At 38.8% G+C, this 17,011-nt stretch overlaps 1 protein-coding gene across 2 annotated transcripts; it reads right to left on the minus strand.

Moving 5' to 3' along the window:
• Nucleotides 1-54: 54 nt before the first annotated feature.
• On the minus strand, nt 55-11,299 carry DAZL (deleted in azoospermia like). Of its 2 annotated transcripts, none has more exons than XM_027880046.1 (11): nt 11,254-11,299; nt 9,241-9,375; nt 8,812-8,903; nt 7,640-7,691; nt 6,376-6,442; nt 5,910-6,049; nt 4,501-4,581; nt 3,645-3,701; nt 2,462-2,563; nt 1,640-1,738; nt 55-913 (listed from the first exon to the last, which is right to left on the minus strand). In XM_027880046.1, exons 1-11 carry the CDS (start codon nt 11,254-11,256, stop codon nt 860-862), a joined length of 882 nt encoding a protein of 293 aa, XP_027735847.1. In that variant the 5' UTR covers nt 11,257-11,299; the 3' UTR covers nt 55-859. The 2 variants fall into 2 exon arrangements, with proteins under 2 accessions (XP_027735847.1, XP_027735846.1); XM_027880045.1 differs by lacking the exon at nt 11,254-11,299 and adding an exon at nt 9,523-9,557.
• Nucleotides 11,300-17,011: the final 5,712 nt, after the last annotated feature.

Consider the following 17,011-nt stretch of genomic DNA (forward strand, 5'->3'; position numbering starts at 1 on the left):
TAAGTCTTTAATAGCTTTAACAAATTATTACTTAGATTTGTCACAAAAAAATTCGGTAGCCAAGGCAAAATAAACATTTATTTCATTATTTCAAAATATACAACTAAAATATACATGATTATTAAAATACTCTTGCAGATAATCTTTGATTAACAGTTTGCATCACATAACAAAAGCACATTTTAAATGCAGTATTTTCCCAGAATTTTAACATACAGATATTTTTAGGGTTTTTTTTAATTTAAAATAATCGTACTCTGCTGAGTAGCTAATACAGGTAACTACATTCTTGCATTTTAAGTTACATATAAGAACTTCAGGATTCTCTTCATTACTTACCCAAAAACAATAGCGATGCTCAAGACTGTAAGTACATAAAGTGTCATTAATGAACATAATCACATTGATTATGTTGTCTAAAGGCAACTAGCACTTAAAAAGGGCTTCAGCTCAGTTACAACTTGTTGTCTTCTTTTGCCCTGATTTAAGAGCTTGGTTTTAAAATACAATCTCTTGGGCAAACAACTATTTCCATTTTTAAACTGCAAGAATTAACCAGTCAGGGTGAGTCAGACTGTGGTTCAAGCAAACCTGTGTAATATGTAAAGTGTATGTTCCAACTCAGAAGAGAATCCAAATGCAGCAAACAAACTGGGGAAGCATGAAAACAATGTAACTAAAGTTTGTCAACTCTTACAACTTTAAACTTCAAACGACTCAAGTAAGAACTGTATCAAAACAGGTCCAACATGAACACAAACTTCACTTAAAGCTACTTTGAGAAATGTTATGCTGAATGTAATACTGAACTGTAATAACATTAAATTAATTAAATTAAATACTTCGAAGTCTTCATTCATCAAACACTTTTGAATCCTGTCCTTCCTTTTCGGAAGTGATACACTTTGCTCTCCTGGAATTGGATAGAAGACAAGACGGGGAAAAAAAATCATCACATAATAATCAGAATAGGGTAACTAAAGTTTCACGAAAACTATCTCAAGATACTCTGTACTTTATTCACCCCCTACAAAACTGATAAATACAGCCTCTGTATTCCTGTTTCAGAAAATACATGCCTGGGTCCCATATCTATCCTTTTAGAAAAAGGAAGCAAAGTCTTAGAAATTAATAAACTCGGACTGTAATCAGAAATTGCAATTCTACAAAGATTGAACACCTATAACAAAAATATGACACCAGTTATCAACCTGAACTACAATTTATTGGTTATAGCAGAAACAAAGCAGAACTAGTCACCATCTACAGTGGGTACATAACTATTGTAGACTATCAAGGCTCTTAACACAACATCCTCTGTCCAAACTACATAGTAACTCACTGCTTTTAGCCATTTGTCATTGAGAAATGACTAGCCAGACACATGCTCTTAACTGTCCATTAGCTGACTGTTTAGCAATTTATGCCATCTTGATTAAACCCACTGAATCTGATTTCAGCACTTCTTTCTAGCATTAAGCAATTGAGAGCCAAAGGCATAAATCTCAGAACACATACAAGGAAAAAAAAAAATTCAAATGCCATTCCAGATATTAATCCCTTCATCTTTACAGTATCCTGTAGGTGGAAAAAAAAACTAAGTTCAGCTGTGTTTTAAGATTTTGCTTTCGCTACATACCTTTACATTGTCATCTTGTGATTGAGAGTCATTCCTCAGCTGGTTCTCAGGATTAGACAGACAGGACACTACTGTTTGTATGCCCCTGTCCACAGATTTCTGAAATACAATTATAGGTGCATCAATACTGGTTTTCTTAGTCAGGGCACTACTACCTAGCAATGCTGGTGTGTCATAGGGTTCACTTGGCATTCAGGATTCTTCTCAACTGCCTTATGTTCTCTGAAGATTTGTCATCTTTTTACACAGCCCTCCCCAGCTTTTAATATTGGTAACTCATTATCCCCCTTCAGTGTTACATTCTCCCCCCTCAGTGGAATAGGCTGGCTGGCAGCTGAGAAATGAAGTCTTTTAGAAAACTGAATTCAGAGCCAGCTATTGGCTAAACTGGGGTCACCTTCCACAAAAGAGTGAAAAAGGGAGTGATCACTACCAACACAGATGTCTGAAGCTTAAAATAAATCTAAAGCAGCAGGGACCACTATCTAATATGCTTTTTTGTACCTGTAATTTCCCCTGAAATTAATATAGATTAGATAAAGTCTTGTCACTTAAAAACATTAGTATACTTAACCACACATTTTATACAGTCTGCAGCATTGCAGACAAGCACTAACAGTTTCAAGGAAACATGAGACTTCTGAAGGTGTACACACAAATCAGATACACAGGACTGAGCAACTGGCTAAAAGTGGCAACTATAACCTAAATTCCTAAAATACTTGCCAGAGACCCTTGACCCAAGCCATATAATCCCAATGTGCAAATTTCTGGGAATAGGATTTATGGTGAAGAACATTAAAGTTTTGAGAAAGACCTTACCTTTTGTGGGCTGTTAGCAGGGAACTGCATGGGCTCAGGAACAGCACATTCCATCTGTATAAATCCCGGATCCTCAGGGTGATGGTTTACTGATGCATAAACCTGTATAGTTTTATAAGTGTTGCAATATTTCATTAACACAGCATGCACAGTTATGTTGTCACTGACCCTCATCTATTTACCAGTAAAGCTGTGCCAACCATATCCTTACACTTTTGCCAGAAGTTTCCTGAGTGGGGGAAATGGTGTATCCTGATCTATCTATTAAGCAGTTACTAATGATACTTTCAGTTGCTTAACAGAGACAGTTCAAGAAGACTTGTTGTTCATATAACCAAGCTTAAAAAAATCTAATAATGAAACGCCTACGCACTCCTCCTCTTAAGACTCTTCAACCTGCTACCATTTAGTTGTTAAGTGACACACTGTGGTTGTATCACATTCATGGATGTTATTTAACAAAAATTACTTCAAGCCAACAGGGTAATCAGTGTTTCAGCAACTTCTGAAATCTTTCCGAAAAAGAGAGTATCATTCAGAATAACGTTTTGTATTACAGCTTTTAAGCACTTAATTGAAACTGCTCTCAATAACCACAAGATTATACCTACAGAACACAAAAATGCCCCCAAGAAGAAAGTTTAAGTTCCAAGACTGTTAAAGAAATACATAGTATTTTTTCCTCTTTCTCATGGATGTCACTTGTATAAAGTCACAGAACTCAAGTAATTTCTTAAAAAGCCAGCAGCACCCTCTACAGTTTGTAGCATCCTGGGAAATTATTTTTAAAAGCTGTTGAAAGGAGCCAAAAATAAATCAGTGTTTGCAAAGAACATTGAGACTTAAATTTAAAAAAAATATTGTCCATCAGGTGGCCACCTATTTTTCTTTAGACTTTTCCTGAAAAGACTAACTCCATTCATGTTAAAATTCCAGAGTTCTGTGACCAGAACGTATGGCGTAATGCCATAAAACAAACAGGTCTGTTCTATCAGGTAACTTAAAAAGGCACCACTTCAGGAGAAATCTTTAACAATTACTTACTCTTGCCAGCAAGATTTTCATAGATCTGATTACATACAGATCCAGACAACAAATACTTTGATTTCTTTTAAGAATCAAACAGTAAAAACCACATGCTAATTGAGAAAACAGTTTTTGAAGTTTAACTTTGTAGACTCACCAGAGCTGGAGGCATAACATAATTTCTTTGCTCCCCAGGAACCCACTGTGGTTGACCCTTAAACAAAAATTGGACAAGAACTAGCTTTAATTCACTGATTTCCAACACAGATAAGTAACTGCTTTGCAAGAGTCACCATTTTATACCACTTCATGTCTGGATTTTTCACTAAACAAGTCTATCCCCTTATGTCCAACAAGACTGCTTTATGTTATTCAACTGCCTCCTTCCTCTTCTCATTCCAAATTAAAAAAAAAAAAAAGCGTAAAAAATAGGATTTCTAAATATTAGGAAAAAATAAGGGCAATCACAGCAGCCACACTGAAAACAATCTCAAACCTCTAGTTGCTTCCAGTTACTAAACTAGTTTAATTTCAGTAACAGGACTTGCCCACACATTTCACTTCTGAGTTCAAAACCCACTATCAGTTAAGTGCCTTTTCTGACGTGTTTAGAGTGCCAGAGTGCATCCCCCCAACGTACATCCCACATCTGCATAGTCTGCTAAGACTCTTAAGTACCTAACACCACCTACCCACACTACAGCATGTCAAATGCAAAGCTCCTTCCCACAAGAAGTAGTACTACTAAACCATGTACTTTTTCCTAATTTGGAAATTGTTCTATCACTGGATATTTAAGGAAAGAGATTATATTCTATTAAAAAAAAAGCATACACTAAGGTATTCAAGAGTTTCCATGTCGTTAGAACAACATTATCACTAGATTTTAATATCTGCAAAGGAAGAGCTGAAGGAAAACAAAATTCACAGAGAGATCAGACTCCAGTTAACACTTCATTCCAGTTCTGTCAGGTATCAAATAGCCTTTCTGCTGCTACTGAAGCTTTACATACCTGATAGTTGTAAGCCGGTTGATATCCTATGGGAACTTGCTGCTTTAGCAGTACAGTTGGTGATGAATTGTACGGATACGGCTGCAAATAAACCTTTTTTTTTAAAACTGAAAGTTTGAAGCAAGATAAAAGTACTTTCATTTGTAAAGGTATTAGCTAGAAGCACGTTTTTAGAAGTATGTGGTTACACTGTTACTTCAGTTCCTGTTCAGACTAGGTTCACTATTTAAAAGCAACCCTTACAGATTTCCCATGGGGCTTGGCTTCAGCACTTCAGGCACTAATAATCTCTAGAAAGTGGGATTCCAAAGTGTCTTATACATCTAAAAATCCAATATCTGCTTGTAGCTGATCTTTTAAGTCATTTCAGAAGTACAAGTTATGCTATAAACTTTTTGAAGTAGACCTGAAGCAGACTAACTACTATGCAATAATGGATATAGCCTGAATATCAGTTTCTAGGAGCCAAAGGGAAGCTAAATACTCTAATTTAGACATTTTACAGTACTTTTTCCCTGTAACTACTCTGACACAACATTAAGCTGGAACCTTCTCAGTTTCTTCAGAAAATAGCTGTAGGCACATTCCAGTGTTTAAGTGAGTATCTTTCTTCCTACATTATTCCACTTTCCCAATACACCAAAGAGAATCAGCAATTACTACTATCAAGCTCTCTGCCTTATTTCTGTGAGTCACTGCAGTTTGCTCTTCTTTACTTGCTTAAAATATAGAAAGCACAATCATTTGGTAATTAATACTGCCCTGCTGCACTGCTACATCACACAGGCTAATGCAGTAAGAGTCTAATTTGGTCTGTTCACAGTACAGGACTCACTCTACCTACACCTCAGTGGGAGTGCTTATCCCAAGTATCAATACAGTGGTGCCCTGCAGGCAATACTGTACTGGTCACAGCCATTAGCAGAGGATGCAGTAACAGCATCTGCTGTTCCTAAGATGCAACAGCAGTTCAAAATCAAGAATCTGCTTGGCTAGGAGGAGAGAAGAGTACCAGAGACAACTTCTGGCTCCATATTTGCTTACAAAAATACATTTTGAAGCTTGTAGTTTATTCTGAGGCAGGACAGCAATATATTAAAAACCTGGACAGATATGATTTGTTAAGTGCATCAACAAGAAAGCAGACCACTTAAGAACTGTTAAATAATTCCATCTTAGCTCCACCTTTAACAGTTCTCATTCTTAGAAGGCATTTTCCTCTTGTTTTATAAAGAGATCACAACACTGAAGCAATTTTTCAAGACTGCTGACAATCTTTTGAAGTGGTTTGAAGTTGGGTGCTTCTCACGCAGGAATGTGAAATTAAGTAGGTAAATCAATAGAATCTGATCTAATTGCGCTTTCAGAAATATTTAATGGTTCAAAATCAGTGACATGAACAGCCTTACCTGAATATATGGTGTTACTGGGCTCATTATGGGCGGAGGCTGAAAAAACGTCTCTGTATTCTGACCACTCCATACAGTGTGGAACTGTGGCGGAGAATGACCAAGGACTAATGGTCTGGGATGTACGGAAGAAGCTTGTTCTGAAGGAAAGAAAAGACAGTACTAAGGCCTTTTCACATGTATTTCATTAGGAATCTGAAATCAAGCCAAAAAAATTTTGAGAATTTTGACTTTTAAATTTAACTCAACATTAACTGTTTTATACTGTGCTACCAAGCCAAGTTTTATCATCACAGCTATACATCATCTATACAAGTGAGGTCACATAAGTCAGAACCAAGATTTAACTGTAACATACATATTGCATAAGATAAAGAGTATCTGCAAGAATACTGATGTCTAATTAAGAAAAAAAACCTGTTAATACATATTTGTTACATGAACAATTTTATTTAGATATACTTACTCAGGTTTTGTTGCTTCCTAATCGCTGGCCCCAGTTTCAGCTTTTTACCATGGAAGTTGATTTGTGTCTGAAAGACAGTTAATTCTCTGTAAGGAATCAGCAAGGTGAGTGGTTTGTGGGATTTTAGGAAGACTGGACTCTGCTTCCATACCACAGTACCATCAACTCACATACCATTCAAGGCAACAGCCTTGATTCTCCTCTCCTCCTTAACACTGTATGTCTTTAATCTTAAATTTCCTGCAGTGCCCTTCACACTTCCATTTGCATACTCACTGCCTCCACAATTACTTTGTATCACTTTTCTTAATAGCAACATGCACCACACTAGTAGCTGGTAACTACATATTAATGGACTGTTCACACTAGTAGCTGGTAACTACATATTAATGGACTGTTAGCCCTGTGGATTTATACACACAAGATTTAATTATTCTTGCCTCAGTGTGAATATTGAGTGACCACAGTCTAGGTTCCCTTGAAACTCTATTTACATTGCCACTTCCCTTCATTCCCACTAACTTCCTCACAGGCTTCATTTAACATGTTAGAAACTGTCCCCCTATACTAAAGGAAATGGCTGCTTCAGAGAGAAAAGTATTTCAACACATTTATTTTCACAGTTACTGTACTCTGTTTAGGAAGGAAGAGGGAAAACACAAAGCTCTGTCCATGGTTTGAGACATGCTGAAGTCTATCAGAGCCAAATAGCTGATTTGGCTCAGTAAGCACTGAGATTTAAAATTCCTCTGATAATGAACTGTAAGAGCAGAAGGGTTGTATCAGTTCTACCCTCCATCCCCTGTGTTAACTACAGGAAAATCTATAACATGTGAACAGCTGCAGCACAGTCCAGAAGGCTTAAAAATACACTTGCACTCCAAGAAGTATCAAAATGCACAAATACTGCAAGAGAAACATATTGCAACTGCTGATAAGTCAAGTAAAAAACTGTCTTCCGTGATACTGTTATTTCCAATAATAAAAGGTCTATGTATCTGCCATAAGTACAAAGGTTCTATGACAATCGCCCACTACAAAAACCAAGTAGCCAGACACACCAAGGTTAACACTAATTTTGTTTCTTACTTAAATAAATACATGAAGATACTACCACCAGCAGATAGTTTATCAAGTTTACTTTTTTAACTGCCCTAGACTTTCCTAGTTCTAACTTACTCTACAGGTTACATAAGTTGGCTTCCCCTTAACCTGTCTCTAGCCTTTATAAATCAACTTCAAATAATACAGCAGAAGAGCTTACTTCTACTATTTTTTGAACATCCACATTCTCCAGGAAAGACACAAATCCATACCTAAAAAGGAAAAACAGGCTATTCAGTGATCTGAGTTTGACTTGACTGTTAGAACGAGACTAGTTAACAACATCTATGCCAGGTATATCATACAGCACATCAAGTAGAACATTATGATTCAGCCTGAGAAAGTATTGACTGCTAACTAGCAGCATCTACTACTGGGCCAGGTGAAAGACATTGAATGACAGATTCTAGACTAATATGAAATAAAGACTATTTTTCCACTTCAATTTCTTAAAATGAGTACTGCTGTTGGTATTAATAAGTCAGAATGTTACAAAAATTAAAATCTGAATTATCATCAAATTTTGTATTTACTACAGAGGCCTGGACAAAAGCAGCCATTACAGGAACAGTGATACCAGTGGGGGAAGCAATCCTTGAAGAGGTTCTTCTCTTTATTTCACTGACTCCCTAGTTAACTTGATCTATAAAATTTAGATCATTTCTGAGCACTATATTAAAAATTGTGTCCAATTAATCAAGTCAGTCAATTCATTATCAATATTCAGAACATGTACTAGCTAACTGCATGTCAAGATTCACTGTGAGGACTAGCAATGGATATGAGCAAATAAAATTATTTTCCAGCTCATGTATTACTACATACGCCTAAAAAAAGTGACTTCTTCAGATCTATACATAGGATCTTAGAAAAAACTGGGCTGGAGGGAACCCCCAGAGTGCGCAGTCTCCTCCTTAAAGCAGAGAACCTCAAAACTGGGACAGCTTCCTGAGAACTCAATAGGCTAAGGTTCTGCATTTCCTTATTTAAGGGTTTCACCACAATAATACAAGAGTCCTGCAGAAGAACTGTCTGCATAAGCACGACACAAGTTTCAAGCTTTGCTTCCACTAGTTAAAGGACAGTAACCCTCTGTTCCCTGAACAGATGACTGAAGCCAGAAAAATCAGCCTGTTCTTTTTAAGACTACACAGATTTAGTTAGGGGCAATACAGATTTACTGGTTCACGGTGTTAATTCACCACAACAGGAAACTCCAGCTAGCACTACAGCTTAAGCATGTCAAGTGCGTTGCTAAGTATCTGCTCAGATTACCTATGACAGAATTATGCATAGGCAGCAACTTAAAACAGCTACTCATGTTGTACTCACCCTTTCGAAACACCTGTTCTGTCAGTGATTACTTTCACCTCTTTCACAGTACCATACTGTTCAAAGACAGTCCGAATTTCTGCCTCTTTCATCTGGAAAAAAACAAAACAAAACACAATCAAAGTCTTGAACTTCTTCAAACACATTCAACGGCTTAGAACTGACTTAAAGCAACTGGTACCATCTTTTTAAACCCATCTCCTACTACCTTAAGAACTAAAGGTTTGTTTTGGCACACCTCTTCAAAAATTCTCCCATGATATTTCAATACCTTAAGACTGACAAAATGCACACATTTAAAAAAAAGAACACACCACAGCTACCATGCAAAAAAAACCCTTCCCAAACTGAGTTAAATTTCCATTTTCTTCCCACTGAAGTGCCTTATATATATCTTAAGCACTTAAAAGTATATGAATATGTAAGTACCCTTAAATCAATTCCACCAACGAAGACTGTGTTTGGCATGATTTTTCCTTCTGGTAAAACATAACCTTGACTGACTGTTGATGAATAGGCGTTACTCTCTGAGGCACTTGCACACTGGGTCTCCACATTCACAGACTGAAAAATATGAACAGAAACACTTATTACAGTCAAATTATAACACTTTAGGATACCAGAATGCATGCAGCTTCCTGTAGATATAGCACAGACATCAAGGAAAAAAATGAAGCAAGAAGTGAGAAGACCACTTCTTTAGCTGCATACCCAGCTAAAGGGCATTTCAACAGCAACCTCAAGCAGAGGTAACTGTTGGCTTCTGCTTTTCTTTCTANAAAAAAAAAAAAAAAAAAAAAAAAAAAAAAAAAAAAAAAAAAAAAAAAAAGGTGAAAAAGGACTATCGTTGGGCCCAGGTGGTAGAAATACCTACCTGCTCAAATGGGTTGCAAACATCGCTCAATTTAATGCTCATCTAGGAGCGGAAAACCTTCACTTTTCTTCTGGTCACAGAAGCACAAGCCCCCGATTTCTCAGGCTTCTCGCTGGCTTCAACATGCTCTTTGTTTAAATTTAAAGTAAGCATTACACCTTAAGTAAGCTTTTATTTTTTAATTTTAACATTAAAACCCTATGATCCATGTCCCGCTGCGCAGTTTCGACGACAGCGCCGCCACCTGAGCGAAGAACATGGCTCCCACCGCAGCCTTCCCGCTGGGCACTAAGTGGAGCCCTCAGCTCAGCACTGCACGCTAACAGCTGACACTAAACAGGCTTAGAAAAAAAACAAAACAAAAAAAAAAAGTTGGGTGTGTTTTTTTGTTGTCGGTTTGGGGTTCTCTTTGTACAAAAGAACACTTTACTCGTATATTATTTGGCTTCAGCACCAAGTCCCGTTTTTCAAATTTAAAAAAAAATACAACCCTAAGAACAAACAGCAAGGGGGTCCGTGTGCGCTCAGACGGCAGCGGCTCCCGCTGCCCGCACGGTGCCCGCGGCGCACTGGGCGAGGGCGGATTTTGTTTCTGCCGGGTGAGGGAGGCCGAGACGGGGAACCTCGGGCGATCGGGGCCCGTGGTGCCGCCGCCGACATTTTAAGCCCTCGCACCTCGTCGCCTGTCCAGCGCCGCGCGGCGCGGGGAAGGAGGCTTCGCGCTCTCAGCTCCTCTCTGAGGGCAATGGAAGCTGTTCAGAGGCCCCCGACCACGGTTCCTGCCGACCCTATGCGCGGCGGGGTACGGCACCCGGTGACAGGCCAAGGGACGTCCCGCCCGGCCGTGCGCAGGGCGGCGGCACCCCGGCTGCCAGACGCGGAGTCCATATGGCGGCGCCGCCATAAAATGGCCGCTCGTGGGTGTGAAGTGCGGTCCGTCGCCAAGCCCTCGCCAGACCGTAAGGCCGAGGGCTGCGAGCCACCCCTTCCCCTGCACAAGTCCGTGGCTTTTCACTCGTGGTATTCCCTCCGTAACCTTAACTCCTCACTCCCGTAAGATTTTAAAACCTTCAAGGTGTTTAAAATGCTAGTAGCCCTCAGGGGCTCAGCCCCGTCACAGCGCTAAAAGGCGACACCACCCCAGCTGTAGACAGCCCCATTCCTCACCTCAAAAACCACCAAAAATAATCACAAAGTCATAGAATCAAATGGGTCGGAAAGGGCCTCTTGAGATAATCAAGTCCAACCCTTGATCCATTACTGCCGTGGTTACTAGACAATGGCACTAAGCGGCACATCAAGTCTCATCTTAAAAACCGCCAGGGACGGAGAATTCGCCATTTCCCTGGGCAGCCTATTCCAATGCCTGATTACCCACTCTGTAAGGAATTTATTCCTAATATCTAACCTAAACTCCCCTGGCAAGAGTTACTACACAACTCCCACCTCCGCTGCCCGGGTCCCGACCACGCCACTACATCACCCAGCAAAAATCGCCCCGGCGGCTCCGCGTTCAAGGACCCCCATTACCTCCCAGCACGGCTCCCCTTTCTCTTCCCTCCACCTACCATAATTCACTGAAGCCGAGGAGGCTGCGCCCGCACACCAAAAAATTAGGCTTTTAAAACAAAACCAATATAAATTTTTGGGGGAAAAACTGCGGATAGACGGTTTTCTTTCTTCGAGAGGTAAACAGGCAGCTCCTCGGTGTCGCCGTTCGTCTCCTTAAGTAGCCCCGAGGGCGATGCTCAATATCACCGTCCTTCTCAGGCTGAATGAAATTCCCCCACCCCGGCCTTCTCCTTAAATAGCCCCAAAAGGGCAGGGGCGGGGACAGGCTACACCAGCCCTGGCCGCCCTCGCATGCGTCCCCTCCGCCCCTCGTGGCTCCGCTCGCGTGGTGTCCATGCTTTAGTTCAAAGGTTGGAGACAAAGGGCCAAAGAAACTGTGGCTTTTCTTTGTCGGGAAATCAGGTTAGGCCTGTCGTTTGTGGCCTTGTTGTGCGGGATGTTGCTGCTGAGTGCGTGTGGTGGCAGCAGCTCTTGGCATTTTGATGAGAACTGGCCCTTAACTTGGTTTGTGACAATGCTGTGTAGTTGAAGAAGCTTGAGACAAAGCTTTGGAGCTTTCTCATCGCTGTTTTCATGAGCCACTGTTATATAGCTATTTTAGAGCAATCTGTTTCCATGATGTGATGGCCTGTACTGAAAAGCAACCTGCTGTTTTCATCGCCAGTGGCCCAAGACCTTTCTAGAAGGAAACTCTCTGGAAGCCTTTCTGATTCCACAGTAATAACATAGGGTTTGGAAATGAGTTTTAAATAGTTGTTTGCTACTGGTATCAGATATTTAGAACAGATACTGATTTTCAAAAGTTCCAGGGAGAGGAGAAACTTACGGATGTCTTGACAAAATTAACCCAACCTCTAACTAATCTAGGTTAGTAACATGTTTGATTTATGCAGGGTTTTTTTTAGTGGCAAAAGCATAAGAATGATTCTTGTTTAGGATGAAAAAATGAAAGGCTAAATTGATAAACTGAAATGTATCTAACATGTAAGCTGTTCTTTTCCTATGAAATTTTATTTCTTGTAATGCTTAGATTTTTTTTTAACAGTGTACCAAATGATCACCTTTTCCAGATGTGATATGAATAATCACAAATTAAAAGTAAACTGCTTCACTAGATATACCGGGACCCAGAGTTGGTTTAGGTAATAGCCATAACAAAGCCCTGATCACAAAAGATGTATTTATGTTAACTGTAGGAGACATTTTGTTGAAGCTGCTGGGTTTGCAGTATTATCTAAAGGTAAGTGAGGGCTTTCCTGCAGCTAATGCCTGCTTGCCTAAATAAAATACATACTCTGCGATACTTTATAAGATCTATATTTTTATTTGCAATGGCTGAGATTTTGAAAATGGACTCCAAGAGAGGGGCAAATAATAAATAGTATTTACTTTAAAAAAATTGAATAACCTTAGGAGTGACAAATTAGTACCACTATTTCTTAAGTGCAAGGGGAGTATTTCTTCTTCTAATAAATCATGAAACTAAACCTAGTCTTAACTGTCCAAAATAGAGCAGAAGCCAGACTGGGAGGTGGATTGAATGTGTACTTTACTTTCTTTACTCCTCGTTTATGGTCCTAACTGGAAGAATTCCAAAGGATTTCTTGTTTGCTATTAAGCGGAAAATAGCTGCCTTTTGCAGTGGAAATTATGGCGAATATTGTCTTCTTTTAGCTAAACTAGTATGATTCCAATGTAAGAGCAGAGCAGTGTAGTTGCTATAGAAAAGCAACCCTTAACAAGGCATTATAGATTCTAGTTTTGTGAAGCTGTCCTGAACTTCTGTGGAGTGAGTTTGGTTCAGGTTTGTGTCCTGTTTTTCCTTAACTCGGTATTAGCTTCTAAAATTAGAGAACATCTGTTGCTTAAAACAAAGGAGAGGGTAATTTATCTCCTGCTGCCAATACACAAATCTCAAAAGGGGTGGAGGGAGCAGAGTAGGAAATTATTGTCTTACTTTCATTTACGAATATTGCTGTTGGAAGGGTTATTGCTCAATAGTTTGTTGAATGCACTAAATAGCAGAAGAAGAAACAATTTTTATATTTTGCTACACCATATAGTAAGTACCACTTTAATACACAGGTTTTGTTTTGCCTTTTTTTTCTTTAATTAGTAAATTGGTAAATCAATTAATTTGGTAAATCAGAATAATGCCGGGAGAACCTCTGTTTGCAGATCTGCTAGGCAGCAGTGGATGAGGATTCTACAAAAAATGTGATGAAAAATTGCCAATCTGATAGAAGTATTAGTGGTTACATCTTGAAATTTAATAGTCAGAAGTACAGAACTGCATACTTTATAGGTCAGGTTAGATTTAGTCTTCCTAGAAGTAGAACTAACATTGGATAGCAAGAGTATCATACAGCATTTGAATTTTTACAGCATTTCTCATGACTCTGCAGTTTTGGGATCTTTTCTTGAGAATCATGTTGAGTCTTTCTGTAAAAGTAAAGCAACTAACTATTCTGAGAAGATATGTGAACGTGAAAAGAAGGATATAAAAAATATATTCACGCTATTAGGTTAAGAAAAAGAGAAGAATTTTTAGACAGTTAGACAAGTGTGCCGGAGAAAAAGGTGCTGAGTTACCAAATAGAATTTGAATGTCTGTTTTCTGAGTTTCCTATTTTGTACTGAAGAGAAAATGTCACATGTTTCATGGCAGTCAGCTTTAAAGGCTTATTCTGTATCTGGTTACGTTTTGGACATTTCCTTTGTGGTTGATTGCATCGGGATAGCTATTTAAGAGGATATATCATAATGTTGTGATGAACATCTGCATTTTAAAAAAATTTCCATGCTGTTATAACTTGCATTGAAACCACTACTAGAGTTTCTTTTGGCATTAGTAAGCAAAACAGAATTTGTATTCTTACTGGCATGCTAAAATCCTTTGAAATATAGTGGATCATTTGGTGACTGATTTTTCTTCTATTTTTCTCCCCTGACTCTAAGAAGTAATGGAACACTAATAACTTAAGAAAACCCCCACAATTAATTTCTGCATTGATAAGTTTCCAACAAAATTACTTCCTCCTCCCCCCCCCCCGATTGAGATGAAAACCAGAGTATTATTTTCAACATTAATCCATTTACTTACTTTTCAGTAGTGGAATTCCTTTAAGAGCTCATTTTTCTAGAAACTGCATTATTTTAGAGCATTTTAATTAGTCTGATAATAAATTTAACTCATACAGGCAATAATTAAGTGAAAACTTAAGACCTAAACCACGTATAGTTAAGTTATCCATAATCTTAAGTCAGGACAATGCTGAAATCATTGTATGAGGTTGTTCTGTGGTCAGGTCTATATTTAACACTACCAATTAATTGTGATTACCCTTTAGGCATTTAAATTCTGACAGGTTCTTTAAATTTTAAGCCGAATAACTTTAACCACTGTAGGAAAGCTGATACACACTTTTATTTTGTACAGTGGCTTTGAAAATAATGATTTTTTTTCCTATAAATTTCTCTGGGCACTTCTTGAACTCAGGCCTGCAAAAGAGTTTGGCACTGGGGACCACAAGGCAAATAGGCATTCCATGAAAAAAGTGCTTGCTTAAGCTTTTCAGAGCCATTTCATTCAGGACTTAGCAGAAAATGTTGGTCCTTTTGTAACATTTTTATGCCATGTACCATTTTACAAACTTTTGTCGTAGCTTTATTTCAGCCACTTTAGCTCTCAGATTACAGTTTTAGCTGCTTTGTTTCCTTCCTTTCATCCTCAGCTTTCAGAATGGACGAGAAGAGTCGGCAGGGCAGCGGCTCGTGGGTTCGGCTCGCCTATGTCGCTGCCTCTGGTTACAGCAAGGTCTGAGCTACAGCGGGCCACGGTCAGCACGGAGCTTCCCAGCCATTTCTGGCCCAAGGCACCCTCCTGCATTCCAAACAGAAATCCAAAGTGCTGTTGTCCAAGGGTGATGAGACCACCAAGTCAGCCGGAGCTAGGAAGTGGGTCTCTGTAGGTATTTTCCTTAAAATGAGTTCCCCAAAGGTGTAAAAGGCTTAAAAGCCAAAAGACTGGTTTTGTTTGAAGTGGTAATTAAACAGGACAAGGGATTTTTTTTTCCTGAAAGAAAAAAAAATACAATAAGACAGTAGAGAAATAAAAAGTGTTTATGAACAATCTCCCCTTGCCATCCTATGCTTCCAGGGCTGCTCTGAATTATAAGAAATTGTACACAACACCTCTGGTTTCTAGGAAGAGTTTTTTCATTGCAATGGGAGTTTGAATATCTGTCTCCTTTTTTAATCAGTCTATTGGGTATGCTGCAGATTCTTCTACATTTTCTCTAACCTTACAGACACTGAAAACTTTTCTTCCCTCAGCATGGAACCGAGTGTGGGTTGCTTGCAGTGACCTTCTTTCAGGGAGTTTTCACTTTAGTGCCTTGCGTTGATTCAAACTTCTCTCCTGCTTAGGATGTCTTACCTCTCCTATAAATAATCCTGTAACCCTTCCTGAGTTGCCAAACAGCAGGACTAGGGTACAATTATGAGGTTGCTTTGGTTTATTTATGGATGCCATGAGGCTGACGGCTGACGCCACGACTGAAGTGAGAAGGAGGAGGACAATTAACGGTACTTATCACCTCATGAGATCGGTAGCAGAATTAAATATTTACAATAAACACAACGTTTCTGGTTCGTGTTCTCCTTTCTTGCACAAAGCGTTAAATACTCTAAGAGTAGGATAATAGGGTTTTCGTTGGTTGTTGGAGTTACCCGCATAGCTGATGAGCTGTTTAAAAGCCATTAATCCAGTAACCACAGACCTTTTACTGGAGTCTGCTCCATGGTCTAGGATTATTTGCATATGACTGTCTACAGTTGGCAGGTTTGCTGATAAAGCAAACTCGTTATGTCAACCAAGTCTAATGACTTAAACGCAATTCATGTCTGCATGGCAAGTGGGTGGAAAGGCCCTTTTGCTGAAACGGGCAGTGTTCCACTAAAGGAGAATAATTATCCGAATGTCTTGTTTAGTATAACTACATTTGCAGTGGAACTCACAGGCTAAGATGAATATACTACCAAAGAGGAAAAAAAAGAAGTTACATTTAATCTGTATCACAGGCATATTAAAATTCTTGTCGTGTAAGTAAATCCTACAAAATCTTTTGCAAAAAGATTCATATCTAAGCCTCTTCTCTAGAACAGAATCCTGTAGGAAAGACAATAGCTTCTTAAACATGCTTTTGCCAAATGAAGCCAACAAATATGTTCAGATAGTTTCTGGTATTATACCATGTTTTTTTTTCCATTGCATGTGTTTGTACTCACTAAGCCCGAAGTCATTAACTCCCTGCTAAGTGCACTTGATTTGAGAGCAATGCGATTTTACAAATCCTTCTCAATCTTCTCTCTACCAGGTGAAAATCATATATTTAAATCATGTAAGAAATATATAGGGTATTGACTATATAAGGGTTATCATTGTGATGTATATCTCACAAAGCTGATGTGTGTAGAGTTATAAAAAGTAAAAACTCTTTTTTTTTTTTTTCCTCCACAGGATCACAGTATCATTTGGTGGTTGGTCATCTGAAAAGGCAGTCAAAATTGCTACTTTTCAAGCATTCAAAATGTTTGAATCAAAGGAAACAAAGAGGAGGAATGACAAATACTGAGAATGTGCTGTGTACAAGTCCGAAAAATGTATTGTCAGTCTAGACAGATGTTGGGCCAAAAATATGAGGTAATGATACTACTGTGTTATGAGCAGTATTAATCTTATGTCTCTGAAAG

This window comes from Empidonax traillii, unplaced genomic scaffold, assembly GCF_003031625.1.
Source record: "Empidonax traillii isolate 1590-97213 ecotype Southwest subspecies unplaced genomic scaffold, ASM303162v1 scaffold64:size1360303, whole genome shotgun sequence".
NCBI lineage: Eukaryota > Metazoa > Chordata > Aves > Passeriformes > Tyrannidae > Empidonax > Empidonax traillii.